General features: G+C 43.9%; 1 protein-coding gene across 2 annotated transcripts in view; it reads right to left on the bottom strand.

The window, feature by feature from the left end:
• AKAP12 (A-kinase anchoring protein 12) overlaps positions 1–18,639 on the bottom strand; it is a 104,082-nt gene that overhangs the window by 24,652 nt on the left and 60,791 nt on the right. The window contains exon 1 of one of the 2 annotated variants that reach the window (XM_061130480.1): positions 416–639. The exons of the other annotated variant lie outside the window; for it this stretch is intronic. Within the exon in view, the coding sequence (XP_060986463.1) occupies positions 416–443 (28 nt within the window). The 5' untranslated portion in view covers positions 444–639. Of the gene's footprint in view, positions 1–415; positions 640–18,639 lie in introns of those variants that run through there. 2 annotated transcript variants of the gene reach the window in all.

The raw sequence follows: 18,639 nt of genomic DNA, 5'->3' as shown, positions 1-18,639 counted from the left end.
CAGGTCAAAATGTCAAATACTGCAATTTCTCAACAAGAATTTACTTTTTTTTCATGACTATAGCAGGCAGTTAGGCTGTGACAATCGCGTCCTTTCCCTTCACCAAGGCGAGAGGTGCAGTCCCTTACACACACACACACACACACACACACACACACACTCTCCAGGTCTCCCCTGGGCATCAGGAAGATTCCTGCATGGGCAAGAAGAAAGCGCTGGGTTTGCTTGGCCCTGCTGAGCCAAAGAGAGAATGCTCTTCGGATCAAAAAGTCAGCACAGCGAGAGAAGTTAGGGTCCATCAGGGTGCGTCGAGCCAGGTGCCCTGCACCACCCCTCACCCCCACCCCTGGCCAAGCGCAGGTTCCTCCACCTGCCACGGAGGCAGAATATAGAGCAGACCCAGCCTTCCCCTTACCTGTGATAGTGAGGACGCCCAGCATCATCGCACAGCGCACCTTGGAGCCCAGAGAGTGGCGAGCCTCTACCTCCTAGGGCACGTGGCAGGAGCCGCACGGGGTCTTGCCAGCGGCCCCCCACCGCAGCCTACGCTGGGATCAGAAAAGAGCTGGGCGCCAGGCCACCCTCGGAAGACCAGGGAAAACCAGAGATGCCGTCGGAGCTGCAGCCAGAAGTGGACTGAGGCTGCCTTTCCCCGGCTAATTATACGCGGACCCACCCACCCATCCGGGCCGGCGGGCCGGGGGGCCGGGGGGCTGGCCCGCCCGCCCTGCGCTCCGGGGACTTGGCACCGCGCTCCGAGTCATGTGTTTCGCTTTAAAGGAGAGGAACCCTCCCCGTAGCTGGCCTCTGTTCGTGGTCAGTAAGGCTCTGCCGAGACCCGGGGAGGGTTTCAGAGTTGCTGGGATGAATAAGACCAGAGTCAGCAGCATTTTATCTAAACCGTTACTTCATTCCTGGCACCGATTAAGTTCTGTGGCTCAGCTTTTTAATATTACTTAAAGAAAGACATTAAATTCTACTGCCATTAAAAAAACAAAAACACTGTGTTCTGTATATCCTTATGTTTGTTTAGAGGCTGATGAGGTGCAAAAATGCTGTTCCCTTTTTAGCACCTATAATATTTTATATTTTCACCATCTGCTTCACACACGCACTGCACTGATCTGGCGTTGGCAACCCTCAGTTGTCCTGTTTCCTGAACTCTTTGAGAAGGGCTGTTACAAGGCGAACATGTGTCTTCAACACTTAATCAAGGAAACTTAAAAAAAAAAGAAAAAACCTAAATATTTGAGCCTTTTTTTTTTTAATGGTAGAAGTTAGCTAACAGACACACAGCATGAAAATCCGTCAGAGCCAATATTTAAAACTCAGAAATTTAAAAAAAAAAACAAAAAACTCAGAAATTTTCAAGCAGCCTTACATTTGTAAAATCTTTTTTTCAATGCAATTTCAGATTTATTCTGTATAAAGACACAGGGTAAGTGATAAGTTGGAGGGTTCTTACGATTTTTACACATTATTTCCCATGTTAATTTTCTGTTAGCATAGGTTCGTTTTAGGTCCCCTGGGGTTTCTTTCCCTTTTTTTTTCATCCTTTTCCTCTTTATCACTTCATGCCTTGCCTGTCCAACCCCATTAGTACAGGCTCTCCCTCTAAGTAAACAAAAGACAGGTTTTACTTTTTCTTCAGACAGTGAAGATCTTGCTCATCGCTGCTCGAGGGCCAGGGAGAAAGGTGGGGCACTTGGGTGGACCAGAGTGGGCACAGAAAAAGAGGAGGGAGGAGGGGAACAGAATTATCAAGAAAAACCCAAAAAGCACAGGCAGGCAGGCAGGCATGACACGTCGTTGCTCCCTCTGGCCGCGAGGGGGCGTCACGCACCATATCAGGCCTGCAATGAGCAAGGTTAAGGCGGCACCGCTGCGGGCGATCAGACCTCGTTGAATAAACCATCTTCTGCCTCTCTCTAGATCCGACCTCCCCCTTACATTTCCGCCAACACCCAGCCTAGCCATACGTCCGCTTGGGAACAGCAGTGATGCGCCTAGTCCTGACGCCTGGGAGCTGATTCCCAGAGACAGCCACTGAGCAGCCTCCTAACCCTTTATCTTCCCCTAGAGGAGCCTTCACTTTGGTTCACAAATTGCTTCAATTACAGTCCGTCTGGTGCGTGTGAAATGTTGCTGGTGCTTATTGTCCCTCCAGAGTCCTCGTAGCCAAGGGGTCAGAGCAGCTCTGCATTCTTCTGCTCCCCGCCCCTATCTATCTATCCCCGCTACCCCCCACCCCCAAACCTGGAGAGTCCCTTAGTTGTGCAAAATCAGGGAGAAAGCCAGCTCTGCGGGCTGCTCTGCTGGCCTCATGAAATGAGTGGTCTACATACAGGCTTCCAAAACGTGTGCACCCGCCTGGGCTCCCCCGGGAGCTGAGGTCTCAGCTGGGTCATTTCTCAGCACCAGCTGCTGGGGGCAGCAGATGGCTATCACCTGGCGCCACCTCAAGGACAGTCAAACTTCTAGATGGATCTGTTGATTCTGACCTTGCTTGGTTGTGTCACCAGCTCCTCTCCTTTCTAAAACTCCAAATTTTGGGATTTCCCTGGCACTTCCACTGCAGGAGGCACGGGTTCCATCCCTGGTCAGGGAACTAAGATCCTCCGGTACCTGTGCAGTATAGCGAAACATAATTTTTTGGAATAAAAAGTCCAAATTCTAACAACAGGACAGGCATCATCTGGATGGAAGAAACATCATTTGGATGGAGAAATATCTTAAAACATTTCAAAAGGTAAATGTATTGCTATTCAGCTTTGGTGCTTGAACTTTTTAATTTTTTTCTTTTTATGACATTGGTGAAGACACCAACACAGTGGACTTGATATTCTTAGAGACAGTTTAAACCTGGAGGCCAAGCAAGAGATCATGTGGCAAGCTGTCACCTCTCTCAGCAGACAGTCCTTGTTGGATCTCCACCTCAAAGCGTAATCAAGGACAGGGCGTGTGGCACAGCTGCCCGATAAGCCTCTGTTGTGTCTTGGATTTACACAGAAAAGTCATCAATCAGGATAAAAGCTGGAATAAAGATTGGACCCCAGGTAAGTGTACAATGCAGGCAACCTTCTTTGGTTATCACTTCCATTCCTTATTTGCTTCTTTTTGTTACATCAGAATGTTTAGAGGAATACATCATCACCCAAAGCAAAAAGCAAAAATGATGGGAAAACGTTTACCAATATCTTAAATAAGTGGATGGCTGGGGGGGAATAAGTGTTTTTCCCAAACTTCCTAGTTCATTCAACAAATATTTACCAAATTCTAGCTCCGCGTTAATTGTGCTGGGGATACAGTTGGATACTGTCCTTACCCTTGGGGACCTCAGTCTTGGGTGGTAAACACACCCAAGGGAAGAACTGGGGTCACTTCAATGTAGCTCACCTCAGGTAACGTCTGAGCTAGCCTCTGAAATGATGGGAGATTCGAGGGGGCAATCCAACCTGAGGATGAGCAGATGCAGGCAGTCCTGCAGAGGGGCGGCATGGGGAGAGGCAGGAACGGGCCATTTAGGGAGCATTAGTGAGTTCTTTGTAGCTTTGGGGCTTCCCAGGTGGCACTAGTGGCAAAGAAACCGCCCTGCCAACGCACAAGACTTAAGAGACGAGGGTTCGATCCCTGGGTTGGGAAGATCCCCTGGAGAAGGAAATGGCAACCCACTCCAGTATTCTTGCCTGTAAAATCCCATGGACAGAGGAGCCTGGTGGGCTACAGTCCATGGGGTCGCAAAGAGTCAGACACAACTGATGTGACTTCAGGCAGGCACAGGCTCAGAGTCAGCTTGGGGAGACTGGGAGCAGGAAGGGACAGAAGTGGTAACTAGAGATGAGACAAGACATATTACATTGGAGGCCAGAGTATGAAGGGATCTGAAGGACATGATAAGAACCTTATAACAAATAACCCAAATTAAAAGAAAAAAAGATCCGCATTCCCTGGTGGTCCTGTGGTTAAGACTCGGTTCTTTTATTGCCATGGCCTGTGTTCAATTCCTGGTCAGAGAACTAAGATCCCACTCTTGGGCCACAGCTAGAGAGCCTGCACCCCACAACTGGAAAGTCCATGCACCATGACAAAGATAATAAATATATCTTAAAAATGATAAAGGATCTGAATGGACATTGCTCTAAGGAGGAAAACACAAAACGAGCACATGAAAAGATGCTCAAGGTTATGAGCCATTAGGAAAATGCAAATCAAAACCACAATGAGATACCAATTCACACTCACTAGAATGTCTATAATCAAAAAGAGCAACAAGATAACAAAGAAAGAAGAAACTGGACCCTCGTACATTGGTGTGTTGACATATTATTTAATTACATCGGGAACAGGCAAATCTATAAGGACAGAAAGTGGACTAGCAGTTACTCAGACCCAGAGAGCTGGAAAGAGAGGCTGCTAACATGTATGGTGGTTCTTTGCCATGAAATGAAAATGTTCAAAAATTGACTGTGCTGATGGTTGTAAATTTCTGTGACTATACTAGAAACCAAAAACATGTATACTTTAAATGGGTCACCTGAATGATGTGTGGATGATATGAAACCTTTTTTTTTTTTTTTTTTTTTTAAGGAAAAAGAATTTCGTATGAGTTCTGGAGGCTGCAGGAAACCATGGAAGGTTTTGGAGCAGAGCTAGCGTCACACAGTTCGAACCGTGATTTAGAAAAAGTAACTGAGCAGTAAAAACAACGAGAAAGATGCTCTAGAAATAAAATCAATGGAAACCATGGTGACCAAGGTGAGGAAGGAGTCAAAAAGTTGGCAGCACTCACATCTCTGAGATCATCCGAATGGAATGCGGCAGGTGAAGTCAAAGGTCTGGAACACCGAGGAAGACGAATCTGAGAACAGCTCTGAGAATGGACAGAGATTAGAGGCCATCAAGGAGAGAATGGCCTTGAAGCCCAAGGTGGAGAGGATTCAAAGATGGAAATAGCAGAAATAGTGTGAAGCATGAGCATCACAAAGCAGTGACTCAGGATGAGAACTCAGGAAGCCTCGCAGTCCAGGGAGGCTGGACAAGTGGACAAAAAGCTGCAATCAGGACAGAGACCAAGACACCAGGGTCAGCACAGATGCGAGGTTCATTAACTTCCTCCAGGGAGGCATTTAACCTACACGTGAGAATCGGGAACTAGGGACTTGAGCGTGCATGCTAAGTCGATTCAGTTATGTCCAACTCTGCGACCCCACAGACTATAGCCCGTCAGGCTCCTCTGTCCATGGGATTCTCCAGGCAAGAACACAGGAGTGGGTTGCCATTTCCTCCTCCAGGGGATCTTCCTGACCCAGGGATCGAGCATCGGGAACCAGAGACTCGGACTCACCCCAAATCCACTCCTAACCCCCATCATCCTTCCTTCCATTTTTCTTTTTACCCCAGGCTTTACATTCAGAGGAAAATAAACCCAAACCCAGTGAAGTTGCTTTTCCTCTGGCTGCAAAGGGCAGATGAAGTCTAAAGGAGTCTCTACACACTGTTGCTCCTTTAAAATGCTTCAAAGATCATCTCGGGTTGAGTTAGAAGTTGTTGCCAACTAATAACCATGAAGAAGATGAAACTATACACTGAATTAAATGACATCGGGCAGGTTCTCCTGGGTTCAGTGTATTTTCAAGTCTTCTCTGCTCCTTTGCTACGAACACAGGCAAATACCAGCTAATTGAATTTTATGGTCCAGTTGAATTGGACATGTTTGTGTAGACATGGTTATTTTGATTCAAAATCCTCAAGACAAATAATCTGAAGACTAGTTCCTCAAAGGGACTATTGTAATACAACAGAAAAGCTAAGGGGGATTTAAAAGTCACTTAACAAGACAATTTATCAAAAAAAAAAACAACCCACATAGGCAAGGGGAAATTAAATATTAAGAAAAACTCAATCCAAATAATAAAAGTGACATAGAATAAGTTTATTTCTCCTCTTGTTGAGTTCACATGTTTTTATATTCTTTGACTTGGCAATTCTACTTTTATTAGCTATACCAAATCAAAGTATAAATTTATATATGAAAATTTTAACTGCTTGGGATGTATAATATATTTAAAGAACTTAAGTGTCCCAATACTAGGAAAATAGTTTATTTAACTCTTCATTGGACTATCTTGCAAAACAACATGTTTGAAGCAGTTAATGACATGGAGAAATGCTTACACTGATGTAGAAAGCCACACACCTTTTTGTTCAGTATATACACTATATATTCAATACGATCTTGATTTTGCTTTCTAAAACATGTTCCCATAAGTGAGGCTGAGCAAAAAAAGAGCCCAAAAAGAAAACTATCAAAAACCAACCATAGTGGAATTATGGGCAATTTCTGTCCTGATATTTTCCTACAAATCTACAACAAGCTCCGTTACTCTCACGGTTAGAAGGCAAGCACATTTGATAATCAGCTTGTGGTTGTTACGCAGAGGGGCTTTGCGCTGCCAGACCTTGAACCTTCGAGCGATACCTCTGATTGCATTAAAAATGCAAGGCAGAGACTTGGGGCTTCCCTGGTGGTCCAAAGAATTCACCTGCTGATGCAAGGGACACGGGTTCGATCCCTGGTCCAGGAAGATTCCACATGCCAAGGAGCAACTAAGCCCACGCGTCTCAACTACTGAGCCCCATAGAGTAGCAACTACTGAAGCCCGTGCGCCTAGAGCCTGTGCTTCGCAACAAGAAAAGCCACTGCAACTAGAGAGTAGTCCCCGCTGCCCATAACTAGAGAAAGTCCTCTCGCAGCAACAAAGACTCTGCAGCCCCGAAATAAAATAAATAAATAAAATGCAATGCAGTCTCAATCATGCTCTTAAACTCCCGATCATGGAATATATGAACTAGCAAGCTGAAAGCAGATTCAAGTCAAAGTGTAATCTTCTAAAAATTAGCAAATAAGCAAAAAGGTGTTTCACTACCAAATGTGGTCAGGTGTTGGCACAGGAATCAAATTAGTTCCTGAGTGCCTTGTGTTCAAATCCTTTGTTCTTCTTAAGGCTCGGAACACTCGTAATTTGGTTTGGTCTAAAGAAGATTGCGAAGTCTTAAAAACGAGTTGTAGTTCTGGTTCTTCTGATAGCAGTATGGCCAGGAGTAAGGAATTCTTCTAACTCTCTGGGCTTCAACTGATGGGAGAATAAGGACACCACTAACGCTGATGTTATTCTGAGGTGCAAGTAAAAGTTAGTCTTAGTACTACCAAGTGTATTTGAGAAACATAATAAATGTTAGCTATAATGTCTAAACTATCCATTCCCCAATGGGGTGAAAACTGGTTCATGGTTGACCTTATTCTTTTATATATGAAGCACAGGCTTCCCTGACGGCTCAGCAGGTAAGAATCTGCCTACAGTGCAGGAGACCCAGAAGACAAGGGTTCAATCCTTGGGTCGGGAAGATCCCCTGGAGGATGAAATGGCAACCCACTCCAGTATTCTTTCCTGAAAAATTCCATGGACAGAGAAGCCTGGTGGGCTACAGTCCATGGGGTTGCATGGCGGAGAGCCTGAGCAGAGCACAATATATAGAGACAGACAAATAGAGGTATCCTTATTATATAAACTGGTATATAGTGTGCCTCTGCTATAAAAATGTTGCGGGGTGAGGGGGACGACTTATGGAAAAAAGACTTAGCTGGGCAAGGCAGTGGTGAAAAGGTTGAGAAATACTGCTTTAAATATAGTGAAGTCTCATTTTAAAAGAATCCTTTGAAAAAATACGTCTATACAAAGCAAGAATGCCCTTTATCATCCATTTCTCAGAAATGCATCCTGACAAGAGAAGCATCATCTTGCACGAACAGTAATTAACCTGAGGCTCCCCTGGATCTTTGATTTGCCTGGAAAGTCCTTCTCAAAAGGAGTGGGAGGGAGAGGCTAGCTGAAGGTTCACCCTGAGAAGAGAAAACTAACAGTAATGACCTACCCAAGACCCAATGACAAACTGCAGCTGCTCATCTGAAACTGATGTGACACCAGCAAGCCACACTCGAGACTTTAAATTTTCTTCTTCTTTCACTGTTTTCTCAGAATCACCCGCATAAGCACAAATCCTATAATAAAGCCCTCCCACCTCCCTGTTACTGAGCCACCCATGCTGGAATTCTCCCTTAGTATAACGGGCTAAAGAAACCTAACTTGGTTTGACCACACACGAGTTCCTGGTGGCCTCTAAGTGGCAAGGAATTAAATTCCCATTGATAGATTTAATTGGTGCAGCTGTCTCTCTCACAATTTCTTAATTTGAGTTAATACATTGAAATCTATTATTTTCCCGCCAACTTTTGCTGTAATCACAACACAATAATAAAGTGCTTAAAAGGAAATATACATATGAAATGTGAAAGTGAAAATCGCTCAGTCGTGACCAAGTCTTTGAGACCCCATGTAGCCTGCCAGGCTCCTCTGTCCCTGGAATTCTCCAGGGAAGAATACTGGAGTGGGTAGCCTTTCCCTTCTCCAGGGGATCTTCCCAACCCAGGGATCAAATCCAGGTCTTTCACATTGCAGGAGTATTCTTTACCATCTGAGCTAGCAGGGAAGCTCATATATATACGTGCTCAAATATATATATATATTTCACTTTATATATAATGTATTATATATGTATATATATATATATGTGTATATATGTATGTGTTTATATATATATATATATATAACTTAAAAGGTCAACTAGGGATTTCCCTGGTGGTCCAGTGGTTAAGAATCTACCTGCCAATGCAAGAGACACAGCTTCAATCTCTGGTCCAGGAAGAACCCACATGCCACAAGGCAACTAAGCCTGCAAGTCACAACTACTGAGTCCATATTCTAGAGTCCATGCCCTGCAACAAGAGAACTCACCGCAGTGAGAAGCCTCAACTAGAGAAAGTGCATGTGAAGCAACAAAGACCCAGTGCAGCCAAAAATAAATTAAAAAAAAAAAAATCAACTAGAATATTTAGGCTGGCTTCAAAAGTCCTTGCAAAGCAAAAATTTACACTTACAGTAGTAATAAATTTATTTAACCTATATTCACATGAATTACAACTTACTCTAAAGACAACTTTTCTACAAATCTAGAGTGTGAGAGTTAATAAAAATATATCTTTTAAGTCAAGACAGAATCCACTGCCTAGATGAAGAATAAAGTCCGGATGACAGAATTTACTTCTGATCCTTCCAGAAAACAAAGTCCTGCTCACCAAAATTTATTGCATAAATTCCAAGGTCATGGGAATTCCCTGGCAGTCCAGTGGTGAGGACTCTACACTTTCACTGCAGACAGCCTAGGTTCTGTCTCCCTGGTTGGGAAACAAGATCCCAAAAGCTGAACAGCTCGGCCAAAAAAAAAAAAAAGAATGGAATGTTTAGAACACAAATCAGTTCTTAGAAATTAAAAATATAGTAACAAGATGAAATCTAGGGACTTCTCTGATGGTCCAGTGGCTAAGACTCTTCGCTCCCAATGCAGGGGGCCCAAGTCCCATCCCTGGTCAGGGAACTAGATCCCACATGCCACAAATAAAGATCCTGCATGCCACATTGAGTGAAGGCAGTCAGGCAGAGAAGGAGAAATGTCATATGGCATCCCTTATATGTAGAATCTAAAATGATACAAATGAACTGACTTAAAAAACAAAAAGAGACTCACAGAGAAGGAACTTATGGTGGCAGGGGTGGGCTGGGAGAGTGGGAGAGGGTAAAGAAGGGATGGTTACGGAGTGTGGGGGGAAAATATTTGCAGTGGAAAGAACATCGTTTAATTTAAAGAAATCATTTTGTGCTAAGCAAATAAGTCCTCTTGCTATCTTCCTAACATCATTCAAATGTACTTTTGTAAATTATACTCTTCCTGGAACTATTAAATAATCTAATTCTGAGGGGGGGGGGGGGAGATCCCTCTGGCCACAGCTAAGACCCACACGGCTAAACAAATGAAAGTATTCTTTAAAAAAAAAAGATGAAACCTAATCTTGAGGACAGTTTCCAAGAATAAAGAGATGCAAACTACATGGGAAAAAAAAGCTTCCCTTAGAACCATTCTGGAAGTTCTAAAACCGGAAGAATAGTAATCCCCAAAAGAGAGCAAAGAAAAAAAGGGGAGGGGAAGACATAACTTCCTAAGAATGAAGTTTCTAGACTAAGAGAGATCACATGAACCCAGCGTGTTGTGTCAATGGATTCACATGAAGATTCATCACTCAAAATCTTCACAAGACGGAGGACAAAAAGGACTCTATGAGCCAATGAGCTACCCAGGGGATTAAGATCAGAACAGCATCAGGTGCCAATGGTAATACATTTATCAACATGACAACGATAGAATCCTAGTGCGTCAGAACACAGGGCAGAAATTAACACAACGGGGGGACACTCAGGCCCAAGGCTTGATGAGCTTGAGGAAATCACTGGGTTTCTGTACACCGAGCTTACAAAGGGGGGCCACGAAGCTTTTACATCATCCACTTCCACTTTATTTTTTTTTAAAGCTATGTTTTATTTATTTATTTGGCTGTACCAGATCTTAGTTGTGGCACGCAGGATATTCCATCTTCCTTGAAGTACTTGAATCTTTTTTTTTAAGTTGTGGTATGGGAACTCTTGTGCTCGCTTCGGCAGCACATATGACACGCAAATTCATTAAGTGTTCCACATTTTGGGGGGCTTCCCTGGTGGCTCAGCTGGTAAAGAATCTGCCTGCAATGCAGGAGACCTGGGTTCGATCCCTGGGTTGGGAAGATCCCCTGGAGAAGGGAATGGCTAACCACTCCAGTATTCTCGCCTGGAGAATTCCATGGGCTATATAGTCCACAGGGTCACAAAGAGTTGGACATGACTGAGACTTTCACTTTCACTTTTTCCTTCATGGGGAACTCTTAATCAAGGCATGTGGGATCTAGTTCCCTGACCAGGGATTGAACCCAGGCCCACTGCATTGGGAGCATGGAGTCTTAGCCACTGGATCGGTCCACCAGGGAAGTCCTGACACCCACTTTTTTACAACTAACAATGCCTGGGATGTGGGAGTGGGGGAAATCTTCCACTTTATTTACAATGAACAATTACTTGCGGCTTCCCAGGTGGCTCAGTAGTAAAGCATCTGCTTGCCAATGCAGGAGATGCTGGTTTGATCCCTGCGTCAGAACAATCCCTTGGAGAAGGAAGTGGCAACCCACTCCAGTACTCTTGCCTGGGAAATCCCATGGACAGAGGAACCTGGCGAGCTACAGTCCACCAGGTCACAAAGAGTTGGACATAACTTAGCAACTAAATAAAAGCAACAATGACTTGAAAGGTGGGACTTCTATTCGTATCTCTAACTGGTCCATCATGTAAGGCTGTCTGCTTACCATCACGTTGAGTGGAGCACCAAAGGGATGATTAACAATTTGTCACGTGTCATTTGTCATGTTTTCTTTCATTGACATGGTCTTCATTCTATCTGGCGGTAGTTCCTCTAGCAACATCCTTGATAGGGGAACTTCTTTCTATGCTTCTGTATCAATTTACTTTTCTACACCAATCAATTTTTTCAGGATTTAATCCTTGGTTTAAAGCAAACTAAGTTGTTCTCATGTTTGTAAAGAGTCTGAGAAATAAACTACTCTGAAAGTGGGAATATTAAAATTAAAACCCAGTTATGCTTGGCAAGCTTTTGTCAAGGACATCCATATCTGAAATATATACATCAGCCCTGGCATTTTTCTTTGAATGTGAGGCAGCTTGTTTTCTCTGGGGATGTTCTGCCTGCAGGAGAAAAGATGAAAGACACAATAAACCTTTTCAAATACTTAGAGGGCCACGATGTGGAAAAGGGAGGTGAGTCTGTACTTTGTGGTTCCAGAAGGCACCACTAGGAGCCGGCAGCAGCTGGAGGGGGTATATTTTCACTCCAGTGGAATAACGGGTTTCCTTTTATGGAGAAACTCCCCAAACCTTCAGAGTTTAAGCAGAAGAGCCTCCTATGTGGGAGCTGGAGCCTGGCGTAGACAGCCTCAAAGTTCCTTCTCACCGAGGCTTCTGGGTCCCAAACCTGACTTTGCAGCTGTCAATCATGAAGGCAGGTGTCATGGGCTCAATCGCATACTCTCCAAATTCATAAGTTGGAGCCCTAACTTTTGACACATGAGAATTATTTGGAGAGAAACCTTTTACAAAGATGACTAAATTGAGAGCATAAGAGTGGACCCGAATGCAACCTGACTGGTGCCTTATGAGAGGGCGTTAGGACACACAGAAGATGCCTGGGATGGGCAAGACCATGAGGACACAGCAAGAAGGTGGCGTCGACAAGCCAAGGTCGAAACTAAACCTGACGGCACCTGGGTCTTCATTTCCCAGCCTCCAGAACTGTGAGAAAATAAGTGTCTGACATTTAAACCATCCATTCTGTGATATATTATTTTGACCGCCCCAGCAAACTAACACAGCAGGATAACTGCCTCATGCTTTGATGTCAGTTGAAACAGGTCCACGTTAAGACACATTAAAGCAACCGGTTCATTCAATTAATTCAATCTAGCATATATCAGTTTTCACCAAAATAACTAATGCATGCGTTGTTAACTGGGGGTGGGGGGCGGGGGGCTACCTGATATCACATTGTGAAAGTGAAAGTTAGTCACTCAGTCGTGTCTGACTCTTTGCGACCCCATGGACTGTAGCCCATCAGGCTCCTCTGTCCATGGAATTCTCCAGGCAAGAATTCGGGAATGGGTTGCCATTTGCTTCTCCAGGTATCACACTGAACCTACTCATTAATTATAAAAGTAGTTCACAAACATTCAAAGTATGATGCTTAAGAACAAGGCTCAAGTGATTGGCTAAAAAGCTGTAGAACTTAAGCTCTTCTGGAGATACATACAAATATAGATCAGAGGATGTACATTCTCGAGGCATCCTTTCATATAATACAGGGACATTGTGCTTGGAACATACAATGCCAGAACCATCTGGGGGTTGCTATATTAGGTGGAACTGGAGCTGTTTTAAGAATGTCTTTGAGAAAACATCTAAAGGATTTTTATTCAATAAATGCTAAATTTAATGTTTCCATTCATGGCTTCCTCACCATTAGAAAAACCATTTATTGCCACGGTCCCTCCAAGGGAAAGCCTGAATCTTGGCAGATTGTGTGGACATAGGCCATCTTACCTAGGCTCCTCCTCAGCTGGGCCAGAGCATCCATCTGTACATTCATGGGTGTACAGAGCATTCGCCCTATTCATGGGTGCCCTGGAAAATTACAGCCATCTGTAGGTAAATCTTAGCAGTAATTTAAGATTACCTGACAAGTCTTTGGGGGCCTTTATCAACATCTTTCACTCATCTTACTGGGCCAGAACCAGCCCCTATTACACGATTCCCATCTCCTCTCATGTAGGGAGAGAAATACATTACTTTGTGGCCACACTTAGGAAGCTCTTATCTTCCTTTCATACCTAAATAATTACATGTGGAGACTTTCCTGAATGTTTTCCCAGCTGAACTTTTTGTTCATTAAAGTAAAACTCCAGGGACTTCTCTGGTGGTCCAGTGGTTTAGACCCCACGCTTCCAATGCAGGGGTCACGGGTTTGATCCCTGGTCAAAGAACTAAGATCCCATATGCTGCATGTTGTCGTTCAGTCATGCATGCCCTCCTCCCCCCCAAAACCCACCAAACACTAAAATAAAAAAGCGAAACTTCAAATCTAGAAAATGGCTGTTAAGATCAGACTAAAAAGAAGAGCATAAAAGTGTTTTTATAAAAAGGCATAATGAAATTGCCAAGTAGATTCCTACCTGCCCAAAGTCACCTGTGTATCTTCAGTGGCTCATCCATCATTTGGTTGTTTTAATGCCTATATTTCCAGCACTACTGACGTGACTCAGTCACAGAATTTCAGAGATGGATGAGATGTTCATTTTACAGATGGAAACTGACGCTCAATGAGATAAAGGGATGTATTCAACTCAAGGTCACAGAAAAAGAGAAAGGCAGCCTGGCCCGGGTTTTACTCTCCTGCAATGAACTGATTATAAAGGGGAGGGAAGATGGACAGAAGTCTTACTCCTTCTTTCTCCCCCTCACACCAAATTTTTCAAGTTACAATGAAAATAAAGTTTCATCGCACTGGCAGACTTAAATATACTTCAGAGGGGAAAAAAAAAATCTCTATATAACTTGGTTGTTAGTTACTGAAAAATAAATCTGTGTTTCTTTAAAGATGAAAGCAATAAAGCATTTGTACCAGAAATTTGTCAATGACATAAGTAATTTCAGAGAGGCACGCTAAAAATATTGCTGCAGAGCAGAGGGCGGAATTAAAACCAGTTCCCAGAAACTGCAGACTGTAGGACTTTTGCCTAAGTTCAAGGCCTATTTTGTGAGTGTTTCAAAACATTACAAAACAGGATACAGCTTGAGAAAATGTCATGCAATAATACCGCATTTGAAATACCAGAGTGTTGGAAGGGAGACCCCTCTCTTTGTCTGTCCAGCCCTCATGTATGATAGCATCACTGGGAGTTATCACTTAACTGCAGGCAGGTCAGGGTCTGGTTTCATGTTTCCAGGCAACAACACCTGGATAACCAACGGTGGGCACCTTCAGGGCCCAGCACCCAAGAGTAGCTTTGTTAGCGCTGATGCCACAAAGGAAACATGCCTTGGATACATCTAAAGAGCTCTGCATTTGAGAATGCAAGGAATGAATTGATATAAAGGGAAAATCGAACAGACCCTCCTCTCCCATATGAGTGAAAATGTAATATTGTTAACTCTAACTTGAAAACTCTGTGTTTTCACTTATCCAAGTATTTTTTTTTTTGAGGGACTTCCCTGGCAGTCCAGTGGTTATGGTTGGTCTTCCAGTTCAAGAGGTGTGGGATTCGATCCCCTACTGGGGAGAGCTAAGATCCCACAAGCCTTGCAGGGAAGAAATCAAAACAGAAACAGTATTGTAACAAAGTCAATAAACAGTTCAAAAATGGCCCCCATAAAAAAAATCTTTAAAAAATATTTTTTTTGAGCACTTACTAGGCGTCAGACATTGTTCTAAGCTCAGGGGACTCAACACAGAAACATACAAATCCCATCCCCACCCCCCACGCCAAGAAATCTCTGCTCTCGCGGCTCTTCTTTTTTTAGTGGAGGTGGGGGTAAGAGACAGGCATGCTGAATGCCAGATGTTGACATCTGATGTAGAGAAAAATACAGGAAAGAGGGTAGTATCTGAGCAACAGGCATGCCTTCATGAGAATTCTAACAAGGTACCAGTCACGTCACAAACTGAAGCACAAAAGGGACTAACTCACAAGAACATTTCTTTCTGGCTAGGAAAGCCGCCTCTCACAGAAAAACAAGTATTTTGCAGGGGGAGGCGGGGTCATCTTTGAAACCGACCTGGAGCAGTGCTTGGGTACTCAGTCTCCAGATAAAGCTATTCAATGATCAAAAAGCAAAGAACAACAACTTGTAACCCAAGAATGGATTTTCTGTAAGGTGACAAGTTCCACGGGGAGGGTTGTGAGCACCTGGAAATAACGTCTGGCCTTTCTGTCCCCCACCAGAAGCTGGCGGGTTCAAACAGCACCATCAGAGACATGAAGTTCTTCACAGTGCTGAAAATTCAGCTTCTCCATAACCCCCATTTTTGTTACTATATCTGTGGGGAAAATATCACAAGGCAGGAAAGTAGAACCTTGAGAAAGGTAAGGAACGCACTCTCTTAAAGACTCCTGCTTTGGGACTTCCCTGATGGTCCCATGGCTGAGACTCCACGCTTCCGTTGCAGGGAGCCCAGGTTCCATTCCTGGTCCGGGAACTAGATCCCACATGCCAAACGAAGATCAAAGATCTCGCGTGCCTCCACTAAGACCCGACGCAGATGAATAAATAAGACTTTTTAGGCTTCCCTGGTGGCTCAGTGGTAAAGAATCTGCCTGCCAATCCAGAGATGAGGGTTTGATCCCTGGTCTGGGAAGATCCCGCGTGCCACGGGGCACCTAAGCCCGGGCATCACAGCTACTGAGCCCGTGCTCCAGAGCCCGGGGGCCGCCACCACTGAACCCACACACCCTAGAGCCTGTGCTCTGCAACCCAAGAAGTCACCACAGTGAGAAGCCTGCGGACCCCAAGAGAGTAGCCCCCACTCACGGCAACTAGAGACAAGCCCACAAAGCAACAAGCACCCAGCACAACCAAAAAATAACTAAATAAGTTTAAAAAAAAAAAAAAAAAAGGACGTTTGCTTAAAGTGACAAGATGGGGAGGGTGGGGTTTGGGGATTGTTTATTTTTCTTGGCGGCGAGGAGGCATTATCTAGGACCACTCCCAGGTCAGAGGGATCAGAGCTTTGTTCCACGTGAACGGTTCCTGCAGAAGCCTCCTCACCAAGCTATTCAGCAGAGCAAGACCTGCTCCCCGGGGTGCTGGCTGATAGCTGGCTGACCCCAGAGGAGCAACTGGCAAGGGCAGAGCTTCCAATAGCAGCTCCATCGCTTCTGGTGTACATGCCTACACTGAGGGTACGCAAACAATATAAGGCATATGTGAGCAAAAATTCAAAACCCAAGCAGGGGATCACCACTGTGTGTGTGTTCTTTCACACAAGCAAATCTGGCCTGGGAAAGATGGAGAAAACATAACATCCACAGGCTTTATACCATGTCTGCTGTAGCTACTCTACAGAAAGACAAATCTCCAAGAACCCCAGAAACAAATGCCTTGTAAATGACACATTCAGATGGTCTCAGAGCACAGTCACGTGACTACTCGTATGCAGCAAAGAGTCCTGGAGGCACTTTAACAAGTATGTGATTATCAAAATAAGGAGGTCTTAAATTTTCTGATTTTGCAATACTGACTCTCCTCATCTGTTTGCAAAGAAAATAATCCGATCAACGTATCAGTCAGTTCAGTCCGACTCTTGGTGACCCCATGGACTGCAGTACCCCAGGTTTCCCCGTCCATCACCAATTCCCGAGCTTGCTCAACTCATGTCCATCGAGTTGGTGATGCCATCCAACCATCTCATCCTCTGTCGCTGACTTCTACTCCTGCCCTCAATCTTTCCCAGCATCAGGATCTTTTCCAATGAGTCAGCTCTTGGCGTCAACAGATACTTGAAAAGAAAATCTAAAATTTTAATTTGTAGTAACCTGAAATTTCAAGTTGGACCCAGATCAAGACAGAATTTTTTTAAAAATCCTTCTTGTTCAGACACTCATAGAGACTCATAGAAAACCGTATAAGCCATAGACTATAGAACAAATGACAATCTGAGTTGGGAGGGTTCTTTGTTAAAATCAGTAGAATCAGGGACTTCCCTGGTGGTCCAGCGCTTAGGATTCTGTGTTTTCACTGCAGGGGCATGGGTTCAATCCCTGGTCAGGGAACTAAGATCTCACATGCTGCCAGGTGAGGGCAAAATAAAATCAGCAGAAGAAGATTTTCCACAAAACTAATGGCACTTGTGAAGCTCCTATGAATGCTGGGTGTGGCATGGCTAGATAGAGCTTTCTGGTTGGAAAAAAGTTGCATTTCTATGTAAGCAGTTGTGATGAATGACAAATTGCCTTAAAAAGAACTCAGAAGGGACTAACTCCAAGGATAAAGTAATTTGCTATAAATTGCTTTTTAAAAAAAATTTTAATAAATATTTATTTTCATACCTAGTTGTATATTCTAAAAGAAGGCCCCCAGAATTATATAGTCTTCAAGCTTCCTTCAACACACACACACATATCTGAACCTTATTGCATAGTTTAGAAAATATTTAATAAGCAGATCTTGTTTTCTATCATTTAAAGAAATGTTACAAGGAAACAGGATTTCATTTTCATTATGGGAAGAGGCTTGGTTCTGAATTACCAGTATTTCTGGTTTCAGAAAGCAAGCAAGCAAGTCAAAGTGGGAAAATGTTGTGCATTCTGGCTATGTCTAAATATTATCTGTCACTTTAAATCAAGACCTTTCTAGGAGAAATGCCCCTCATTTGTAGCTTTCTCCTGTCCTGTCCATTGGTCCACCTAAGGCAGGAGCAAATTCCACTGTGAGCTAATCCTCCTAGGGACCAAAACGGCTCAGATCTTTTCTTACTGAAACCAAGGCACCCAAAATCCTACAGTTAACCATTACATACCAAATTGTGCCTTTATTTACATTGCAGTAAGCTGATATGTAGAACACAGTCTTATCTGACTTTTTGTAACCCCGTGAACTGCAGCACGCCAGGCTTCCCTGTCCTTCACTATCTCCTGCAGTTTGCTCAAATTCATGTCCACTGAGTCAGGTGATGCTATTCAACCATCTCATCCTCTGTCGCTCCCTTCTCCTCCTGCCCTCAATTTTTCCCAGCATCAGGATCTTTTCCAATGAATCAGTAGGGACAGAATCACTTTCATTAAAAATGTTTGCTCCTTGGAAGAAAAGTTATGACCAACCTAGACAGCATATTAAAAAGTAGAGACATTACTTTGCCGACAAAGGTCCATCTAGTCAAAGCTATGGTTTTTCCAGTAGTCATGTATGGATGTGAGAGTTGGACTATAAAGAAAACTGAGCGCTGAAGAATTGATGCTTTTGAACTGTGGTGTTGGAGAAGACTCTTGAGAGTCTCTTGGACTGCAAGGAGATCCAACCAGTCCATCCTAAAGGAGATCAG

The sequence above is a fragment of the Dama dama genome, chromosome 26 (assembly GCF_033118175.1).
Source record: "Dama dama isolate Ldn47 chromosome 26, ASM3311817v1, whole genome shotgun sequence".
NCBI lineage: Eukaryota > Metazoa > Chordata > Mammalia > Artiodactyla > Cervidae > Dama > Dama dama.
Note: the sequence above shows the minus strand (reverse complement) of the source record. Positions and strands in the feature narration are given on the sequence as shown.